Genomic DNA, 23,581 nt, shown 5'->3' on the forward strand with positions numbered 1-23,581 from the left:
TGACGGGCTGGTAGTTCTCCCGTATCTGGTTCTCTGGAGGCTGTAGGTCTGGCGCAGAGGTGATTCCTAGGTCTCGGTGCTTCCTGGGTCTCCGAAGGAGCTTTTGGATTTTGTTGCCATGTTGGTGTAAGTCAGGTCCCGGTGCTATGGTTTGGGCTGGAGCTCCACTGGTGCTGGGCGGGGGCTGTGCTGAAGCCTGGTGCTGCAGCCTCTGAGAGGCTGCTGGCTGGTGCTGGGCCCTGGCTGGGCTGGGGCTGAGTTTGGGCTGGGCTGGGGCCGGAAATGGTAGCAGCCCAGGGGGCTCTGAAAGGAACAGAGCCCGAGCCTCGGGGCCCCGGGGCGGCTTACCAGCGGCTGTTGGTCCAGCCAAAATTAACCATTTTAAAGGGAATAAACTCATGGCACAAGTTGTACATCCACAAGTTTTTGTACAACTACCATCTCTGTCTAGTCCCAAAACATATTTATCACCCTTAACTCTATCCTCACTAAGCAGTTATTCCCATTCTTTCCTCCCACCTTAGGGTATAATTTTTAAAATTTGAAATTCAGAAATTAAATGATAATAAAACTTTGTGAGACAATTGATATTTTAAGACTAGAAATATAATGCCCTATTTTAAATGCAGTAACATGAGGAAATGCATTCTAATAGTACTAGTGATAAATTATATCACAAAACTGTATGTATTGTGTGTGTTTACAACTGTATAGGGCAAAAAGGAACACTTGTATGCTGGGCGTGGTGGCGCATGCTTGTAATCCCCGCGCTTGGGAGGCGGAGACAGGAGGATCGCACAGGTTCGAAGCCAGCTGTACTGGCTTAAGAGACCCTGTTTCCAAATAAAAAATATAGGTCTGGGAGTGTAGCCCGGAGGTAGAAGGGCTTCCAGGAACCCCAGTACCACAAAAAAAAAAAAAAAAAAAAAAAAGGAACACTTGTGGGGAATAGAACAAAGCAAAGTAAAAGTGAAAAAATCCAGCATAATTTAAAAAAATAACTGAATAATGGGTTTAGGCTTACTATTGTAACTTATTTATTTCAAGATAATATAAAACTTCAACAGCCTTTTTCCAGATGGAGTTATAATATTTCTAAGAAAAAAGGTTTCTGGGAACAGAAAGTATAATATTTGTAGTTTTCCAGTCTAGATTATACTTCATACCATGAGTACCTGTTCAAGTAAGCTGTGTTTTAATGTACCTTTTTAAATTTGGGGTACTGGAGATGGAACCCAGGGGCATTTAACCTTTGAGCTCTACGCCCAGACCTATTTTATTTGGAAATGGTTTCACTAAGTTGCATAGGGCCTCACTAAGTTGCTGAGGCTGGCCACGAACCTGTGATCCTCCTGTCTCAGCCTCTCAAGTACTGGGATTACCAGCGTGTCCTACCACACCCAGCTTCTACTTTTTATTTTTAAACATATTTATTGTTGGATTTTCCTTTCTTTTCTTTTTTTTTCTTTTTTTTTTTGCGGGTCTGGTGATGGAACCCAGGGGTATTCGACCTCCAAGCTACACCCGCTGCCCTATTTTTTATTCTTTATTTTGGAACCGGGTCTCACTGAGTTGTAGAGGGCCTCACTAAGTAGCTGAGGCTGTCCGTGAACTGTGAACCTTGGGTCTCAGCCTCCCGAATGCTGGGATTACAAGCGTGCACCACCACGACTGGCTTTGGATTTTCTTTTTTAACTATAAAAACATCATAATCTTGTACAAGGCAAACATCTCAGAGATGTACAAAGCCAACAGTCTCCCCTTAAAATTCTTTTCCCATAGCCGGGCGTGGTGGCACACGCTTGTAATCCCCTTGCTTGGGAGGCTGAGACTGGAGGATCGTGCAGGTTTAAAGCCAGCCTCAGCTACTTAGGCTCTCAGCAATTTAGCGAGACCCTGTTTCAAAATAAAATATAAAATAGGTCTGGGAGTGTAGCCCAGAGGTAGAAGGCCCCTGGGTTCCATCCCCAGTACCACCAAAAATATATTAATAATAATAATAATAATAATAATAATAATAATAATATAATGATAATAATTTGTTTTCCCATGTACCTACCTAAAATAGTTGTTAGTAATTTGGTAGGTATTCTTTAAGGTCTTTATGTCATGGGACTTACAACACATGGGTAAAAGAATTGGACCCAGTTAAGTAAAAAACTCAAATGTGTTCAAGGAAAGCCCTGGTCAATTAAGGTAGATGTGTGAATGCACTAAGGACAGGGAAGGCCTTTGGCTAACTGGGAACTAGAATATGGAAGCTAGTTTTTATTTTCAAACAGCTAAGGCCCTGTGCTGGCCAGACAGGAGAGTCCCATGGGCATAATGTCTCTGTGCTCTCTTGTTCCCCTTCTTTCCCTGTCCCTTCTCATAGAAATATAGGATGAATGTAATCAAAGGTTTGTCTGACTCATTAGTGAGGGAATCAGTAGGATGATAAAGCTGGTTCCAAGAGCTTTGGGAACTTGAGTATATAGATACCGAAGAAAGAATATTGGAATAAAATTGCCTCAATATCTAGAATCATCACTTACCATTTCAGATGACATTTATTGTTCAGCATTTTTTATAGTAACAGGTTTCCATGGTCTACACATAATTATTGGCTCTACCTTCTTAGCTGTCTGCCTCCTGTGACAACTACATTTCTATTTTATATGTAACCATCATTTTGGCTTCAAAGCTGATGCTTGATACAGGTGTTTTGTTGATGTAGTATGACTTTTCCTTTTAGACTAAATGCATAATTGATTAATACCTTACAGGGCAGTAAAACCACAACATTGATCATTTGCTGGATAGAAATTGTCTCTATAAAATAAAGAGCTACAAGTAAACCGGTAATTTCACAGAATTTGAGTCCTAATAAAAAATAAACAGCAGGACAAACAGAGGCACTATAATCAAGTATCTTTGGAGAAATATTAGTGTTTCAGTATATATTAAAAGGGCTCATAGTTCTTAATTTGCCTTATTTACAGTTTTGGTTAATTTTTCTTTACTATGGGAAAGGTCTTTTATGATGTCTGATAGTGCAAGAGAGATAAAGGTAGGAACCAGATCTTAGAAGAGCTTGGTATAAGAAAAAAATATTTATTTATTTATTTATTTATTTATTTATTTATTTATTGGTGGTACTGGGGGTAGAACCCAGAGGCTTTTTTCTACCTCCGGGCTACATTCCCAGACCTATTTTATACTTTATTTGAAAATAGGGTCTCACTAAGTTGCTGAGAGCCTAAGTAGCTGACGCTGGCTTCGAACCTGTGTGATCCTCCTGTCTCAGCCTCGCAAGTGCTGGGATTACAAGCATGCGTCACCACGCCCAGCCTTGGTATAAGAAATTTAAGCTTTTCTAATAGATGTTTATTGAGTACCTACTATATGCCAGGCAATATATGTTTTATGGTCCTGAGTTTGTGCTGTGGTGCCCTCACCCAATGACCGTAGAAGATGGACTAGCACTTCTTAGATATTGTATTAGGGTGCCATCTGGGAAGCTGCTTTTCTCAAAAATTGCATGGTGTTTTACTACCCCACCCCCTTTAGGTGATACTGAGGATTGAACTCAGGGCCTTATGTGTGCTAGCAGGCATTCTAATACGAGCTACATTCATCTCCAGTTCTTTCTGATTCCTAGTATCACTATTTTTGCCTCAGTAGACTAGTGTGTTTAGGAAAAGCTTTTCAGGTAATTTTCATACTACTCTTTAAAAAAATTATTATATACTGAATTTATTTATTTATTTTTTTGTGGTACTGGGGTTCCTGAAAGCCCTTCTACCTCTGGGCTACACTCCCAGATCTATTTTTATATTTTTATTTGGAAACAGGGTCTCCTAAGCCAGCACGCGCGGCTGGCTTCGAACCTGCGTGATCTTCCTGTCTCTGCCTCCCAAGCGCGGGGATTACAAGCGTGCGCCACCACGCCCAGCCTGAATTTAATTTTTTAGTTGAATGAATAAAACAAAATTTTAATCAACATTTAAGCAGTTTTTATGTCCCTTCTTGCCTTCCCATTCCTGAAATACTTAAATAATGTCCTGATTGTACTACCAGTAAGAATTATATGCAGTTGTCATATATTTTATGCAACTGAGAATTATGTTTAGAAAACTAGGCTTAATCTTCTTAACTATGACCATAGGTTATGTCCCTTATAAATAGATGGAGTTGGAGCCGGGCATGGTGACGCATGCTTGTAATCTCAGCATTCGGGAGGCTGAGACTGGAGGACGTGGTTTGCAGACAGCCTCAGCTACTTAGGGAGGCCCTCTGCAACTCAGTGAGACCCTGTTTAAATATAAAGAATAAAAAATAAGGCAGGGAGTGTAGCTCGGAGGTTGAATGCCCCTGGGTTCCATCTCCAGATCCGTAAATAAATAAGTAAATAAATAAATAAATAAATAAATGTAGTGGCTATTTATAGTGGTATAGGAGGTTGAATGCCCCTGGGTTCCATCTCCAGATCCGTAAATAAATAAATAAATAAATAAATAAAGTGGCTATTTATAGTGGCATATGACCTGCATGTCAGAGATACATGATTAAGACTAGACTTTTTAAAAAAATGTTTCTAATGTGGACATAGACTATCATTAACTTGTTGGAGACCATAATAAAGGAGAAAAGTGGATGTGTATTTAACTTGTGGTCAATTGTTTAAATTGAGTCAACAATTGAAATGAGCAGTCCTTGGAGACATACATTTAAATCCTTTTTAGTATCGCTTTTATTATGTATTTATTTGGTGTAAATGCATTAACAAATCAGTGATTTGTGATTTCAGTACACCTAAGAAATAATGGCTATTTGTACTTTCATCACAAGATATCTGTTACAGATTAGGGGAGAAATTGAGAAATAACACACTACAATTGCTATATTGTATTTTTCTTTTTATTAGTGTGCCGGTCCAACAAAAGCCCATGGGTCTGTTTGACTTGTTCAAGTGTCCACTGTGGAAGGTAGGTAACATACATACTTAACTACCCTATGTGCTTTTTTTAAGTTTTGTCTTTAAGCTTATTGCCTTGGATTTATTTAGTACTTTTGTTAATCATAGTGTATAATTTTCTGTTTGGCTTTCCTCTCCAATTAAATCATTTTGTTCTTTGATATAATTGGAGAAATCTAAGCCAGGTCTGTGATGCACACCTGTGATACATCTGTACTCTCAATGACTCAGGAGGCCAAGGCAGGGGGATAACAAGTAGGAGTCCAGCCTGGGCAATTTAGTGAGACCCTGTCTAAAAATGGAAAAATCTGGGGGAAAAATTGGTTTGCTTATCAAGACAATTTGCTAGTAGTATTTGGTTGGAAAAATGAAATAAGTTTTACAGGAGAATTGCAGGTTTGCAGCCAGCTTCAGCTACTTAGTGAGGCCTTCTGCAACTTAGTGAGACCCTGTATCAAAATAAAGAATGAAAAATAGGGCTCGAATGATGCCCTGGGTTCAATCCCCAGTACTGCAAAAAAAAAAAAAAAAAAAAAAAAAAGAAAAAAAAAGAAAAAAAAAGAAAAAAAAGAAAAAAAAAAAAGAAAGAAAGAAACAAACAAACAAACTTATTTTGAAATGGGGGTCTCAATTGTTACCTAGGCTGTCACAAATTCCTGGGCACAAAGAATCCTCCTGCCTCAACCTTTGAAGTAGATAGGACTTTGGGTTTGTGATTCCATGCCTGGCCAAAATAAGGGCACTTATAAATCTTGAAATGAAAGTTTACCTAATTGTTCTTTTTGAAACCTTTTAGTAGAGAAAACTTAAGCACATTTCAAAGTAGACAATTATTGAACCATATGCTCTCATTACCCAACCAATAGTTACAATATATGGCCAATCTTGTTTTATGTATTACTTACTCTGTATCCACCTCTATAGATAAGAGAATTCCCTTTGTAAAGGATCACACAGTGGAGTTTATTATTTATTCCTGCCTAAGAAGTATCAAATGTCTCATTGTTCCACTAAGTTTTACTTTGAATAGACTTAGCATCTCCTATTCCACCGTACCACAGTTTCAATCCTGAGCATTTTCTCCCAGTTCTTGGGTTCAAAATGATATTACTTAAATACTTCAGTAGCTCTTTTCTTCCAACACAGATTCAAATATCAACATCTGTATTCTTTTGGCCATAGTAGCACATTTATTCTTTTAGCTTAGAAAATGTTTTGAATTTACTGTAGAAGTTAATAGCAGCAACAAGATGGAAATCATACTAAGTCACACAGGCTGAATTTTACATACTTATCTGGAATATTCCATTGTTATTTTTAAATTCTCATTGCATGAAGAGGGCATCTTTGTTCAGTTAACTTTTTATTTTTTTTTCACATTCTAAGTCCTAGAATTGAGCATTCTTTCCATATACACTTAAGAGTATTTTTGGAAAATGTTAAATGCGTATCTTAATTGTGGTTGTTGTGGTTTTAAAATCTCTAGGATTTGGGGAACCTGAGAATACTTTGTGCAGATAACTTTTTTTTTAGAAAAAGAAGAGAAGTAGAAGCACTTAAATTCTGCACTTGAAGAGACAGATTCCTCTCCTAGATTTTGAGAGGTGAGAATTAATCATGCGATACATTTTGTGTAGTAGTGCTGTCCTGCAGTTGTCTCATAGTGCTCTACACCCTAAAGATCTTGAAGGACATATGCCAGTGGGAACCTGACAACTTTTTGAGGAAAAAATTGGAGAGATTAAAGTTTTTAGTACTAAGCAACAATTATCTAGAAAGGTTTTGGAAAAACAATGTGAAAAAATGTTGAGACTTTGTAGGCTGACTCTTGTCAATTGCAAGCAAGCTTAAATTAAAAATCTGACTTAGTTTTGGAGAAATATGATTAAGTAGATTAAATAGATACTTGAGCAGGCAGCCTGATTTTGCATCTTTACTTTATGTAACGGATTGGGTATTGACTGTCAGATATATTGACTTTTCAGTACTTGTAAATTACTTGTCACCAGGGAAATATTAAGTTAAATATTCTTTCAATTAGGAAACATAGTTTATTAACAGCATATTTGAGTTATATATTTTGTTGGTCTTTGTAACACCATCCTATTTTATCTTTTTTTGGTGTGTGTGTGTGTGTGTGTGTGTGTGTGTGTGTGTGTGTGTGTGTGTTTTTCTGGGGATTGAACCCAGGGACATTCTGTCTCTGAGCTATACCCCCGGCCCAATTTTATTTTTATTTGAAACAGGGTCTCACTAGGTTGCTGAGAGTCTCACTACATTGCTGAGGCTATCTTGGAACATGTGCTTCTCCTGTCTCAGCCTCCCAAGTACTAGGATTACAAGCATGTGCCACTGCACCCGGCTTAAATTAATTTTCAAATTTTTGAAATTGTTAGGAGTCTGTGACGAAACTTTTCTTCTTGTATTGTAGACTAAAATTTTTATTTTTATTATTATTTTGGTGGTGCTGGGGATGGAATCCTTCTACCTTCGGGCTACACTACACTCCCAGGCCTATTTTATATTTTATTTGGAAACGGTCTCTTAAGCCAGCGAGGCTGACCTCAAACCTGCACAATCCTCCTGTCTCGCCTCCCAAGCGGGGATTATAAGCGTGCGCCACCACGCCCGGCTTTAGACTAAAAAAAAAATTTTTTTTTTTTTTTTGGTGGTACTGGGGTTCCTGGAAGCCCTTCTACATCCGGGCTACACTCCAAGACCTATTTTATATTTTTATTTGGAAACAGGATCTCTTAAGCCAGTGTGGCTGGCTTCTAACCTGCACGATCCTCCTGTCTCCGCTTCCCAAGCGCTGGGATTATAAGCGTGCGCCACCACGCCCGGCTAGACTAAAATTTTTATAGTAATTAAAACCCAAAATTCAATGAGAGGAAATACTTTTTATGTAAGCTAATTTATGCAAAAATAGAATTATTTTTCTTCTGTGTGGTTCTGGGCATTGAATCCAGGGCATAAAGCATGCTAGGCAAAGCCCTGTACCACGAGTAAAACCTTCAGCTGTTTTTATTTGACTTTGAGAAGAGGGTCTCTCTAAGTTGTCCAGGTGGACCTAACCGTGTGACCCTTTTACCTCAGCCCGCCAAGTAGCTGGGGTTGCACGTGTTCAGCAGCCATGCGCCACCATGCTGGGCTCACAACTGGAAACTTTTTTTTTTTTCCCAGTAATTCAATAATTTATTCCTCTAAAAAAGCGTGTCAAAGTATATAGCTCTCACCCACAAGGTATATATGAACAACATTTAAAGTGGAGGCCTTTGACTATTGTATCTTTTTATCAAAGTCTTTTAGTGTGACTGTACCAGTGCTATACTGTAGTTTTTTTTTATGAACTTCCCATATTTTTGTATTCTTTCAAATTGTTTACTATGTATAATAAAGAAGCACACTGTAAAATGCTTGAAAGAAAAAGGAAACAAGAAATTTATAGTTTTTACATTAAAAAAAAGGCTCTGAAATATATGTACAAGTATTCTGGAACTGTAAACTTTTTTTTTTTTTTTTTTTTTTGCGGGTCTGGGGATGGACCCAGGGGCATTTGACCTCCGAGCTACACCCCCTGCCCAATTTTTTATTCTTTGTTTTGAAATCGGGTCTCACTGAGTTGGCAGAGGGCTTACTAAGTAGCTGAGACAGTCCGCGAACTGCCATCCTCTGGTCTGGGATTACAAGCATGCGCCACCATGCCCAGCGGAATGTAAACTTTTGACTAATGATTTTGGATATTAGCTAAAACCCTGTTAATATTAATGTCACCAATAATCACACTTCTTTATCATTGACACAGGAACTGTTTAAACATCTAATATATTTGGAGATTACAATATTGTAATTAAATGTACTATTGTGTGTGTACTATATAAAGATCAGTTTTCAAAGACTTGAAAGTGGTGATATAATTTATTATTGTTCAGTATTACTTTTTCTTTGATTCTGAAGTTGTTCCTCATCATAGCTATTACTATTATTTTTCATGCTGTTTAGTATATATATAAGAAGAGAAGTTTAATTACATAGCAAACCTATATGATATACAGCTTACTTTTTTTTTTTTTGCGGTACTGGGGATGGAACCCAGGGGCAATCTACCTCTGAGCTACACCCCCAGCCCTATTTTTATTCTTTATTTTGAAACAGGTTTTCATATACAGCTTACTATTTTTTTGTGGTGGTGGTACTGGGGTTCCTGGGAGCCCTTCTACCTCTGGGCTACACTCCCAGACCTATTTTTATACTTTTTTAAATTTGGAAACAGGGTCTCTTGAGCCAGCACAGCTGGCTTCGAACCTGTGTGATCCTCCTGTCTCCGCCTCCCAAGAACGGGGATTACAAGCACCCAGCTACAGCTTACTTTTTTTAATAGCTAGTGTTTCTTAACCTACTCAATATTATGTTATGTAGATGGGTTTAATATGCCCACTTTCTAAGCAATTATGTTGTTTGGATTCTGAATAAATAGTAGTTAAGCGTAGTCGGGTGTGGTGGCACATGCTTGTAATCCCAGTACTTGAGAGGCTGAGACATGAGGATTGCAGGTTCGAAGACAGCCTCAGCGACTTAGTGAGGCCCTTTGTAATTAAGATCTTGTTTCAAAATAATTAATTAAAAAATAGGGCTGAAGATGTAGCTTAGAGGTAGAATGCTCCTGGATTTCATCCCTGGTACTACCCCCCCCCCCCAAAAAAAAAGTAATTAAGCCTAAAAAGAAAAATGTGAATAAGATTCATTTATTTTGAACCATGGATTATTGAACGTAATCACCCAACAGTCTGTATTACTTCCATTTACAGACGAGAAAACAGGCAGAGAAAGGCTGAGTTATTCAGGCTCATATGCCAGGATGTGACAGAACCTAATTTTTTGTTTTTTGGTAGTACTAGGAATTGAACCCAGGGACATTTTGTCTCTGTTACACCCCCAGTCCTGTTTTATTTTTATTTTGAAACAGGGTCTTGCTAGTTGATGAGTCTCATACTTGCCGAGGTTGTTGTCCTTGAACCTGTGATCCTCCTGTCTCAGCCTCCCAGATAGACAAAACCCAATTTTGAAGCCAGGCAGCTAGTTTATGAGCTTATATTTTTAACCATTATTTTACTTGAAAGTTTATTATAGTTCACTTGTGGGGACAGAGGACACATGTAAATCCAAGTGTTGTGTTTAAAGTACAATGATATAGTGGGAAAAAAGGATATGATTAAATTCTGAGTTGAGATTAGTAGTGCCTTAAAGTGTCCAGTTTTGCTAGGCTTGAGGTTGAGCCTCCCTACTTACCACAGCTGTCCTCCTTTCCTCAAGGTAAGTTCTCTGGGTGCAGTTGATGTGCTTCATGATGAAAATGTCAGCTGAGCTCTCTAAGTCTGTCTTTTTGTGTCACCTAACCAGCATTTGTTTTAATTGAGTTTTCAAGTAGGCCTCTCATACAAATTGGCTGCTTTCTAGGAACTGGAAAGTTTTGTGTTAAAAAGATCTTCACAGTATTGGTTAGTGAGAGCACTGTTCAGTCTTTAGGTAAAGTTGTAGATAAACTTGGGTGCACACACCATGTGCATATTAATCCTTATTTTTATTTCATTTTGCCTACTGTAATAAAACAAGTCTGAGTTGGAAAGTGCTACAAAATTGGTATGAACATGATCAGCCTTTTATTATTTTTGTCCATTTTTTTTGTTACTTTTGTAGAATAATAACAGCTTTTTAAAAAGTGTTGTTTGTTTGTTTGTTTGTTTGTTTATTTATTTTTGTGGTACTGGGAATAGAACCCTTCTACTTCTGGGCTACACTCCCAGACCTATTTTATATTTTTATTTGGAATCAGGGTCTCTTAAGCCAGAGATGCTGGCTTCGAATCTGCGCGATCCTCCTGTCTCTGCCTCCCAAGCGCGGGGATTACAAGCGTGCGCCACCACGCCCAGCATAACAGCTTTTTTTGGTGTGTGATACTAGATATAGAACCCAGGGGCATGCTACCTCTGAGATACTTTACTTTTTATTTGAATCGGGTCTCACTGAATTGCAGAAGGCCTTATTAAGTTGCTGAGGCTGGTCTCAAACCTGTGATCTTCCTTTCTCAACCTCCCAAATGCTGAGATTACAAGAATGCACCACTATGCCCCACTAAAACAACAATTTTATAAGCTTAAAATGATTTGTTTTGTTTGGATTGTTTTTAAACAAATGTTTTTCCATCTGAGTAGAACTCAACCATGATTATTCAGCCATTCAGCCAGAAGATCTGAAGCCATATAGATGAGAAAGAAGATTATCCTGTTTCCATATCTAACTTTGACATTTTTGAGCTGTGGCCCTGTGGAAAGTGATTGAGTAATTTAACTTATAGAGCTTATCTTTGATAATTGCTCAAGTTGAGGGTAAGCAGTCTGAGAAAAACTTAGAAAAAAGCTATAGCAAAAGCATCACATAGGAATTCCTAAGTGTTAATATCAGTGGTATTGAAATTGATTTGCATAGATAATGCTTTTCCTTGCCTAGCTCCAGTCTAATGAAAATTAAAAATTGACTATAAAGCTGGGCGTGGTGGCACACACTTGTAATCACAGTACTTGAAAGGCTGAGACAGGAGGATCAGAGGTTCGCCAGCCTCATTAAAATAAAGAATAAAAAATAGGGCTGGGGGTCTAGCTGGGAGGTGGAATGTGTCTTGGTTCAATCCCCAGTACTGCAAAAAACAAAAACAAAAAAGCCTATAGACGCTATAGGTAGAGCACTCGCCTGAAGCCCTGGGTTTGATCCCTTACTCTGGGAATGAAAAAGAAAGAAAGAAAAAGAAAGAAAGAAAGGAAGGAAGGAAGAAAGAAAGAGAGTGTACTATTTAATTGCAGAAAAAGGGAGCATATTTTAAATATTTAGCTTAGTAAATCATTGGATGAATACTCTTATAGTTCTCGTTGTTACTTAATACTTAGTTTTATTATTTTTTACTACCTTAATTTCCAAAGCAATATTTAGATTTAAGTAATTTTCAGAGCCAGGCATAATGACACACACTTGTAATCTCAGTACTTGAGAGGCTGAAATAGGAGGATCTGGGTTCTGGGACAGTCTCAGTTACTTAGTGAAGCTCTCCTCAACTTAGTGAGACTCTGTTTCAAATTAAGGAATAAAAAATCGGGCTGGGGGTGTAGCTTGGAGGTAGAATGCCCCTGGGTTCCATCTTGAGCACCACACAAAATAAGTAAATAAACAAACAAATAGATAAATAAATTTTTATTTGGTTTTTGTAAGGTATGTGAATGGCCACGCAAAAAAACATTATGAAGATGCACAGATACCCTTAACCAACCATAAGAAATCAGAAAAGCAAGATAGAGCTCAGCATACGGTGTGTATGGATTGCAGTAGCTACAGTACTTACTGGTAAGTGTCATGTTTCTGTGTCTAAATGCGCCCTCATCTTCCCTGCCTTCTCTAAGTTGGCTGTTACTGCCATCGTGGCTTTTTAGTCCTGTTAGGATTCAAGAGACTGGAGGCAACAAGAACGCCTGTCTTTTTCAGATTTCTCCTTTCAACTTCCAGTCTCCTCTCCTACCACCTGCTCCTTGTCCATCCCAAGTAAGCCTCAGGGATTTGAAAAGTATTTCTTTTTTGTTAATTATTTTACTTTTAATTGTGTTTTTAATGGAAGAATAATATACTAACCCATGTTCAAAAAATGAAAAAACAGTCGGTTATGGTGGTGCACACTTATAATCCCCGCTCTTGGGAGGCTGAAACAGGAGGATCACACAGGTTCAAAGCCAGCCTCAGCTACTTAGTGAGGCTCTCAGCAACTTAGTGAGACCCTGTTTCCAAATAAAATATAAAATAGGTCTGGGAGTATAGCCCAGAGGTAGAAAGCCTCTGGGTTCCACCCCTAGTACCACAAAAGAGAGAGAGAGAGAGAGAGAGAGAGAGAGAGAGAGAGAGAGAGAGAGAGAGAGAGAGAGAGAGAGAGGGAGGGAGGGAGGGAGGGAGGGAGGGAGGGAGGGAGGGAGGGAGGGAGAGAGAGAGAGAGAGAGAGAGAGAGAGAGAGAGAGAGAGAGAGAGAGAGAGAGAGAGAGAGAGAGAGAGAAAGAAAAAACAAACCCATGTTCCTACTGCCAGTCAACACTGGCAGCATTTTGTCATACAGTCTTACAAATTTTAATGTCTTTATTTGAAAGATTGTTTTGACAATTTTCTCTCTAGACAGTTCTATTCTCTCCTTCTCCCTGAGAGGTAAATATCAAGAATTTGCTAAGTAGCCTTTTGGGCTTTTTTTTTTTAATCTTAACCTTTAAGAAGAGGTTGGAAACCAGGCATGGTGGTGCACGCTTGTAATCCCAGCATTTGGGAGGCGGAGACAGGAGGATTGTGCAGGTTTGAAGCCAGCCTCAGCTACTTAGTGAGGCTCTCAGCAACTTAATGAGACCCTCCAAATAAAATAAAAATAGATCTGGGAGTGTAGCCCAGAAGTAGAAAGCCTCTGGGTTCCATCCCAACACCACACACACACACACACACACACACACACACACACACACACACACGGAGGTTGGATGTCCTGTTGAATATACGTGCTCATTTTGTATAAATGTAAATAACAGTAAAGTAGTATTCATCTTTGTGACTACTTAGAACTGGTTATTTAGGTTAGAAGTGTGTTTAATAATTCATATCTATGGTATGCACAGAAAGCATAATTTGCAGTTTTAACTATAAGGTGAATCAAATTTACTTGTCCAGCAAATTATGAATAGCTCTTGTTTTAACCACTTACCTTCAGATTTAAAGGTTGTTGACACTGGAGGGGGAAATAAAGGTATTTAAAGAATTCCTCTAGAGAAGTCCCCCCGCCCCCTATTTTCATACAGTCCTTGTTATCACAGGAAGGCAGCTCTGGGCAGAGATAAGGATTTTAAGTCCAAATACCACTTTTGATTCATACTTCTTACTGAGTGGTGTGCTAATTCTTTTCCTTTTCTATATCTTCTTCTTTAGTTGAGAATTGTAGAAAGATATTCATTAAAAGGAAGAAATAAAAAGCCAGTGGCTTTCCAGGTCTTTTTTTTTTTTTTTTTTTTGGCAGTGCTGGGGATGGAACCCAGTGTATTCTACCTCCAAGCTACACCCCAACCCTATTTTTTTTTTCTTTCTTTTGAAACAGTGTCTCACTGAGTTGGAAAGGACCTCACTAAATAGTTACAAGCATGGGGTTACAGGCATGTTCTACCATGCTGGGATAGGTCTTTAGAATTTTTATAGATTTATTTATTTATTATTATTATTATTATTATTATTATTATTATTATTATTATTATTAGTAGTACTGGGGTTCCTGGAAGCCCTTCTACCTCTGGGCTACACTCCCAGACCTATTTTTACATTTTTTTAAAATTTGGAAACAGGGTCTCCTATGCCAGTGTGAGCGACTGGCTTCGAACCTGCGCGATCCTCCTGTTTCTGCTTCCCAAGCGCGGGGATTACAAGCGTGCGCCACCACGCCCGGCTTTATAGATTTAACATGATTAAATTTTAACTATTGAATAAACCTTTTAGGCTTTACTCATTTAGAAAGTTATTCTGTCAGTGGTCCTTTATGTGGAAGGTGTCCAGATCTAGATGAGAGAGCAGCTAGCTAATGGTAGATGAATATCTTAATAAAAATGAAAGTCTTCCTGGGATTTTTACATAAGGACTAGTGCTTTTTATTGTTATTAGCTGCTTTTTGTTTTTTAACAGTATTGGGGATGGAATCCAGGGGCATTTTACCTCCGAGCTACATCCCCTATTTTTTATTATTTATTTTGAAACAGGGTCTCACCGAGTTGCAAAGGGCCTCACTAAGTACTGAGGCTGTCCTTGAACCACGATCCTCCTGTCTCATCCTCACAAATGCTGAGATTACAAGCATGCAGCACCATGTTGTTATTAGCTGCTCTTGAATACTCCTTTCAACTAAAGTTAAGCATTAGCCAGGCTGTTAATGTGTTTCCATTTTTTCCCCTTTCCATTAGAAAATTTACTTATTAGAATGATAGTGCTACTTGATTTACAGAACCATGTGTTTCTGTTTTTCATAAGTATTTCTGCCTTAAAAGACAGAAGAAAAATTAGCCAGGTGTGGTGGCACACACCTGTCACACCAGTACTTGGGAGGCTGAGACAGGAAGATCACATGATCAGAGGACAGCTTCAGCAATGTTGTGAGACTCCTCAACCTAGTGAGACCCTGTTTCAAAAAATAAAAAGGACTGGAGGTATAGCTCAAAGGTAGAATGCTCCTGGATTCAATCCCCATCCCCCCCCAAAAAAAGAGCAGAGATTAGAATCATTCTCGAAGTATCTATATCACAATCATTATCATAAGTCACCTCAACTGTAAATGTACCATATGTTGAAAACAATCATTCTTGATTTCTCACTTAGCAGTGTGTATGAAATGCTTAATGGGGAATTTTGGAAATACAATTAAATCTTCATGTACTGTAACAAGTTTGCATTTGATTTTCTTGCTATTGATAGGATCCCAAGGAAACAATAACACTTTGAGGACATTTTAAGGATTATCTTAATGGAGTAGAATTATATTCACTAGGACCTTTAAAAATATAGATTATAGCCAGGTGTGGTGGTGCACACTTATAATCCCAGTGCTTGGGAGGCTGAGACAGGAGGATTGTACAGGTTCGAAGCCAGCCTCAGCTACTTAGTGAGGCTCTCAGCAACGTAGTGATACCCTGTTTCCAAATAAAATAGAGAATAGGCCTGGGAGTATAGCCCTAAGGTAGAAAGCCTCTGGGTTTCATCCCCAGCACCACAACAGATAGATAGATAGATAGATAGATAGATAGAAAGAAAGAAAGAAAAGCCAGGCATGGTGGCACATGCTTGTAATCCCAGCATTTGGGAGGCTGAGACAGGAGGATCTGGGTTCACAGCCAGCCTCAGCTGCTTAGTTGAGGCCCTTTGCAACTTAGTGAGACCCTGTTTCAAAATAATGAAAAATAGGGCAGTCGGTGTAGCTCAGAGGTAGAATGCCTCTGGGTTCCATCCCCAGTACTGCCAAAAAAAAAAAAAATCTATCTATAAATTATATATATTTTATATTTTAATGGATTTACATTTTGTGGTTTAGGTAGATACATTTATTAACTGGAAATTGGGATTTAATTTGTTTTACATTAATAGTCTGTAAAAGTATATGTTAATTTCATGGCCAAATTGGAATTAAATAGAAAATCTTGAACCTTGGGAAGTACACACCACGATGGAGGCTTGTTGGCCAATTGCCAGTCTTTTGTGTGAAATTACACAGAGCTGCCAGTGTGTGGACACCCAGAGCTTCTGAAATGCAGCAAGGGAGCTGCAGCTGGTTGATCACTTACCGCCCCATTTGTGGGTTTTAGAAAAAATGCCAGAGAATTACCCTGTAGCATTATTCTAACAGCCTGAAAGGATTGTTGCAAACTGATAAAGTTGTAGTTTAATATTTTCCCCATTTCTCAACTATTATTAAGAATCAAATAAGAGATTTCTTCTTTCACTGTATGTGGAGTATGTTTGTGTTATTTCCCAGTGCACTTTAGTTGTTTTACTTCAGTTCATGAATTTTCCTTGTACATAAATTGTCTTGTAGCTTGTTTGAATGATTGACTTCAGAGGTAAAAATATTGGTGTGTTAGGTTTAATGTACTTAATTATTAAGTATTTTTACTATTATGTTGAAATCCATTTTTTTCTCCTTTAGGGATATTGTTTATTTAAAAATATAGAACATTTCATGGATTTTTGTGTCATTCTTGTGCAGGGCCCTTGCTAATACTCTAGCATTCCAGTTTTAGAGTATGTGCTATTGAAGTGAGCACTGAAAGCCATTTTATAATGTGCTTTGTGCTCTAGAGAAATTTGTAAGCTATTCTGAGGTTTATGGGTTTTCTGTGTATTTTCTTTAGTCTCTGCCCTGTCTTTTTTTCTTTTTCTTTCTGCATATCCTTCATGAAGTTATCATTGAACTCTCCCTTTTCCCTTTAGCTCAGTTGGATATAATCGCTCCTTAACTTACAGCTCTTGGAATACTTGTCATTTCTGCTGTATATTAGTTATTTGTAAATGTCTTTGGAGACCACAAAAACCATATCTTAGATTGTTGTGTTTTATCCAGTACTCAGTATTTGGTGCAGAGTAGGCAGTATATGTTTCAAAGATTGAATTTTGTTAACTGTCTTTGAAAACTGGGAGTGATTGCATCAAATCTATAATATTGTGTCCTTTGATCGTCTTGGAAGACTAAAGAGCCATAGATTTTTTTTCTTCTGAAAAATACTTACTCACCACCTTGGTAAGCTACTTCAGTTGCCTCTCAAGGAAAGACAAGCCAGGCTTGGTGGTGCATGCCTGTAATCCCAGTACTTGAGTACTTGGAACTTGGAAGGCCTTAAGACAGGAGGATCACCGGTCCAAAGCCAGCCTCAGCAGCTTGTGACATTGTCAGCAATTTAGCGAGATCCTGTTTCAAAATAAAAAACAAAATAGGGCTGGGGGCATAGTTCAGGGGTAGAATGCCCCTGGTTTCAATACCCAGTAGCAGGAGCACCACCATCACCACAAGAGGAGAGAGAAAAAAGAAGGGGGTGGGGGGAGAGAGACAGACAAACAGCAAGCAAGCAAAAGAGAAAGAAAAGAAAAGAGCAGTTCTCTTCAGTTCTGTCTAAGTTGGGAATCCAGAGAGAAAGCACATAACTGTACAAACAAAGCACTCAGCATAAAATAGGTCATTACTTCCAAAGAGAGAAAGCAATAACCAAAAGGAAAAATACTGATGCAATATAAACGCACTCCTTGAGAAGATAAATACATTAACATGAAACTGAGAAGTGAATGATGACATCAATGAAAATGAAATTCTTACCAAGATTTTCACACAATGGCTAGTGTTTGGTTTATTGTTTGATAAGTAGTATTCCCTCCCCTTCCATCCAGTTCCCTCCTATAATCAATACAAACGAATTGCAGGGTATACGCAATTATGTTGAAAAGAAGCTAAGAAAGCTGGGCGTGGTGGCGCACTCTTGTAATCCCCACACTTGGGAGGCTGAGACAGGAGGATCACGCAAGTTCAAAGCCAGCATCAGCTACTTAGTGATGCTCTCAACAACTTAGTGAGACCCTGTTTCCAAATAAAGTATAAAATAGGTCTGGGAGTATAGCCCGGAGGTAGAAAGCCCCTGGGTTCCACCCCCAGTACCACCACAAAAAAAAAAAAAAAAAGGAAAGAAAGAAAGAAAAGAAGCTAAGATTAAAATTAGAAGTTTTGATTTCTCAAGTAAGTAGGCATTGGGTTTAATACATTTAAAGCTCAAATTGTGTCAGACAGTTTTGATCATCTGCCACAGAGTGTTGCCTGCAACCAATAATTTCTTGACAGCTGCCATAGCCTTGTCAATTTGTTTCCTTATTGATAGCTAAATTTCTGAGAAAGAGGAATTATGAAAGAAAAAAAAATATATATATATATGTATGTATTTTGGGGTGGTGGTACTGGGGATGGAACTCTTCTATCTCTGGGTTACACTCCCAGACCTATTTTATATTTTGTTTGGAAATAGGGTCTCTTAAGCCAGTGAGGCTGGCTTCAAACCTCCACCATCCGCCTATCTCCACCTCCCAAGCGTGGTGATTACAAGCGTGCTCCACCATGCCCGGCTGAAAGGAATATTAAAAGTAAATTACTGGACTCTCCCTCTGAGCAGGTAATATTTTAAAGAGTCTTTTCAAGCAAAGAAATATAGCCAGGCGTAGTGGTGCCCGCTTGTAATCCCAGCATTTGGGAGGCTGAGACTGGAGGATCACGGTTTGTGGACGGTCTCAGCTACTTAGTGAGGCTCTTTGCAACTCAGTGAGACCCTGTTTCAAATCAAAGAATAAAAAAATAGGGCTGGGGGTATAGCTCAGAGGTAGAATGCCCCTGAGTTCCACCCCCAGTACCAAAAAAAAAAAAAAGAAAAAACAACAAAGAAATATTATAAAACATGAATGAATTCATTTGTCTAAAACAGTGGCTTATTTCAGATTTTCAACACTTATAGCGTAGTGATTTTAATTCAAGTTAACAGAAATGAAGCTCTTATTTGAGACTTTAGATTGATGCTACATCATTTTCGAAGGCAGTTGTGATTTTTTTTTTTTTTGGTGGTACTAGGGGTGGAACCCAGGGGCTTTACTACCTCCTGGCTATACTCCCAGACCTATTTTATATTTTATTTGGAAACAGGGTCTCGCTAAGTCTCTGGAAGCCTCACTAAGTAGCTGAGGCTGGCTTCGAACCTGTGCGATTCTCCTGTCTCAGCCTCCCAAGCGCGGGGATTACAAGCGTGCGCCACCACGCTCAGCGGCAGTTGTGATTTTTAAAAAAAGGAAAATCTTTTATTGACTGTTCATGTAAACTATTTGGATGCAAATTTTCTTTCCTTTTCTTTTTCTTTCTTCCTTTTTTTTTTTTTTTGGTAATGGGGTTCCTGGAAACCCTTCTACCTCTGGGTTACATTCCCAGACCATTTTTATATATTTTTTTATTTGGAAACAGGGTCTCTTAAGCCAGCGCAGTTGGCTTTGAACCTGCGCAATCCTCCTGTCTCTGCCTCCCAAGCGCTGGGATTACAAGCATGCGCCACTGCGCCCGGCTCTTTCCTTTTCTTGATGGATTCTTGCTATGTTGCCTAGACTGGCCTGGAATTCCTGGGCTCCAGCAATCCTCCTATATCATCTTACCAGTAGCTAGGGCCACAGATGCTGGACATACCTGTTATCTGTTATAAAAAAAACTAGAGAACAGGGAGAGTCTATTCAAAAATATATTTTAAAGTTTAAAAAGAAACTTTATAATAGAGTGGTTTATACATATACACACACGCATACACAGTGTGTGTGTGTGTGTGTGTGTGTGTGTGTGTGTGTGTGTGTATCTTATGGAGAAGACTTGGTATTATATAAGCAGTCCTTTTCCCTCAAGGTTTTTTTTTGTTTGTTTGTTTGTTTTTTTGGGTGGTACTGGGGATGGAACCCAGGGGCCTTCTACCTCTGGTCTACACTCTCAGACCTATTTTATATTTTATTTGGAGACAGGGTCTCTTAAACCAGCTGAGGCTGGCTTCAAACCTGCATGATCCTCCTCTCTCAGCCTCCCAAGCTCAGGGATTACAAGCGTGCGCCACTACGCCTGGCTTCCCTCAAGTTTTTACCTTCAATTTTTTACTTTGAACAGTGTCTGGTTACATGATAGTTCTCAAACATAACAGCCAAAAAATCCGAATAGCACACATTTTGCTTTTTACTCAAATATTCATCAAGAACCCGCTTACTTAATAAATATTCAATGAGAACCTCCTGTGTAGCTGGTATTGTGGTGCACATCTGTAATCCCAGAATTTGGGAGGTAAAAATAGGAGGATTGCAGGTTCAAGGCCAATCTCAGTAACTTAGTGAGACCCTATTTCAAAATAAAAAATAAAATAGGCTGGGGTGTAGCTTGGAGCTTGAATGTCCCTGAGCACAATCTTCAGTATGAAAAAAAGAGAGAGAGAGAGAGAGAACCTGCTATGTGCTAAATGTACTGGCAATATTGGAAGAAAATAGAGCTCTTATTAAAACTTTCTTTTTGGGAAAAAATAGCTTGGCAAATATTTAACAAACTTGTTGCCATTGGTATGTAAATTTGATGGCGTTGTGCCGCAAACTACATACATAGTCTTCTGAATCAGTCTCACATGAGGTGTTCTCTCTTTGTTCCTTTTTTGGAGGTAGAATGTCCCTGGGTTCAATCCCCAGTTCCCTTAAAAGAAAAAAAAAAAAGCAAGGAGAAGTAGAACTTTTTATAATACTATTTTTTCTAATATCATTTTGTGAAACATCTATTGTCACCCAAGGGATTTAACCATATTTTGTGATATTTATTTATTATATTTTTTCATGCTACTGGAAATTGAGCCCAGACTGTTCTCACACTGAGCTACACATCCTATACCTATTTTATTTTTTCTTGGTTGGAAACAGGGTCTTGCTAAGTTCCCGTGTTCTGGCTTTAAATCTGGGATCCTCCTTTTCAGCTTTCCAAATACTTGGATTACAAATGTGTGCCACTATGCCCAGCTTATTACTTTTTATGTGTGTGTGTGTGTGGTATTGGGGATGGAACCCAGGGGATTTCCATCCCCAGGCTACACTCCCAGACCCCTTTTTTAAATTATTATTTTTATTTGGAAACAGGGTCTCACTAAGTTGATGAGAACCTCACTAAGTAGCTGAGGCCAGCTTCGAACCTGTGCAATCCTCCTGTCTCAGCCTCCCAAGTACTAGATTACAAGTGTGTGCCACCATTCCTGGCTAACTTTTTTTTTTTTGGCGGGTATGAGGATGAAACCCAGGGACATTCGACTGCCGAGCTTTACCCACAACCCTATTTTTTATTCTTTATTTTGATACAGGGTCTCCCTGAGTTGCAGAGGGCCCAACTAAGTAGCCGTGGCTATCTGCAAACCACGATTCTCCTGTCTCAGCCTCCTGAATGCTGGGATTACAATCGTGTGCCACTACGCCCAGCTATAACTTTTATTTTATTTTTGTGGTACTGGGGATTGAACCCAGGGACATTTTATCTCTGAGGTATACCCCCAGCCCATTTTGATTTTTATTTGGAAACAGATCTCACCAAGTTGCTGAGAGCCTCATAAATTGCTGAGATTGGCTTCAAACCTGTAATCCTCCTATCTCAACCTCCCTAGTACTGGAATTACAGGTGTGGGCCACCATGCCCAGCATAATATTTATTTTAAAATGGAAAATACACTTCCAAGCCGGGCATGGTGGTATATGCTTGTAATCCCAGAATTCGGGAGGCAGAGACCAGAGGATCGTGGTTCGCAGACAGCCTCAGCTACTTAGTCCTTTCGCAACTCAGTGAGATCCTGTTTCAAAAATATAAGACTAAAAAATAGGGATGGGGGTGTAGCTTGGAGGTAGAATGCCCCTGGGTTCCACCCCCAATACTGTAAAAAAAAAAAAAAAATACACTTAAACTTTCAGAGGACCAGTGTACATGCTTTTGAAACACAGCCTATGAGTTATATGTACTCTTTTATACTTCTGGTATAACCCTTTTGAAGAGAATATTAAGAAGTTGCCTACTATTTTTTTCAGATGTTAGAGACGAGTATAATTCTGACCAAGTACTTTTAATGCAGTTGTAGTAAACCAGGAAGAAATTTTTAGAATTTACTTATTCTCCATGCTTCTGTTTGCCTGGAGACTTTTTTTTTTGGTCATTTTTGCTGTTATTTCTTTGTTTTGGCACAGGGCATTGAGCCCAGGAGCTTTTGACCTCCAAGCTATACCTCCATACCTATTTTATTTCATTTTTTAAAATTTGAAACAGTGTCTCACTAAGTTGCTGAGTAGCTTGCTATGTTTCTGAGGCTGGCCTAGAACCTATGGTCCTCCTGTCTCCATCTCCCAAGTACTGACATTACTGGCATATACCACCATACCTGCCTGTCTGGGAACTTTTTAGTATCAATATTAGTGGGATAGTTTCCAGTTTGAAAGCAATGTTTCATGTAAAGATTAAAGCAACCAGGCAATATTTAAATTTTTGTTCATTTCCCACCTTTGCCACTTTTTCTTTTATTTCTTTTATGTCTTGGCCTAGGGAGGAAGAGGAAATAAAATAGGAATTTAAGCAAGAAGAAAGGAATGTCCTATGAGGGTATGGTTACATAAAGGAAGAAATTAACATTTATTGATCCTCTACCACAGGAGAGGCACTTTTAGAAGTTTGACTTTTGGAAGCACATGTGAAAATGTGCTTAAATAATAAATTAATCAATAGGTAAGTAAAATACTTGCATAGTGTGATAAATTCAGATAGAATAAAAATTATATACTGTAAAATTAGTGTCCCATTTAGTGATCATAAAAGTGCTTAAAATTGACTCCTGAGAAAAAAAGAACAGCAGTGAAAGCCTTAGAAAAATGTTTTTAAGACAATGAAAACAAATATCTAGTCAAAGCCGGCATGATAGTCCATGCCTGTAATCCAGTACTTGGGAGGCTGAGTTAGGATTGCAGGTTCAAGGCTAGCATCAACAACTTAGTAAGATCCTGTTTAAAAAACAAAAACAAAAACAAACCGGGCATGGTAATGCACACTTGTAATCCCAGCATTTGAGAGGCGAAGTCAGGAGGTTCGAGATTCACTGATAGCCTTAGCTATTTAGTGAGACTCTTTGCAACTCAGTGAGACCCTGTTTGAAAATAAAGAATAAAAAAACAGGGCTGAGGCTGTAGCTCGGAGGTAGAATGCCCCTGGGTTCCACCCCTAGTACTGAAAAAAATAAATAAAAATAAATAAATAAATAAATAAATAAAGAAAGAAAGAAAGAAAGAAAGAAAGAAAGAAAGAAAGGCATGTGGGCACTTTAGATATAGAACACTGCAGGGTTCAATCCTCAGTTTCAAAAAAAGAAATCCAAGCTAGATGTGATGGCCCATCCTTGTCATCCCAGCATTTGGGAGGTTGAGATTAGAGGATCACGGTTCGAGGGCAGCCTCAGCTACTTAGTGAGGCTCTTTGCAACT

General features: G+C 38.7%; 1 protein-coding gene across 3 annotated transcripts in view; it reads left to right on the forward strand.

Moving 5' to 3' along the window:
• The window catches only part of USP3 (ubiquitin specific peptidase 3), a gene marked incomplete at both ends in the record, with an annotated part of 106,393 nt that overhangs the window by 37,405 nt on the left and 45,407 nt on the right, over window positions 1–23,581 (forward strand). For 2 of the 3 annotated variants that reach the window (XM_080692944.1, XM_080692945.1), the window contains 2 exons: window positions 4,907–4,967; window positions 12,218–12,349. In XM_080692944.1, the coding sequence (XP_080549070.1) occupies window positions 4,907–4,967; window positions 12,218–12,349 (193 nt within the window). The remainder of the gene's footprint in view (window positions 1–4,906; window positions 4,968–12,217; window positions 12,350–23,581) is intronic. The other variant, XM_080692946.1, reaches the window with a different exon arrangement.

The sequence above is a fragment of the Muscardinus avellanarius genome, assembly GCF_963383645.1.
Source record: "Muscardinus avellanarius genome assembly, chromosome: 3".
NCBI classification, from domain to species: Eukaryota; Metazoa; Chordata; class Mammalia; order Rodentia; family Gliridae; genus Muscardinus; species Muscardinus avellanarius.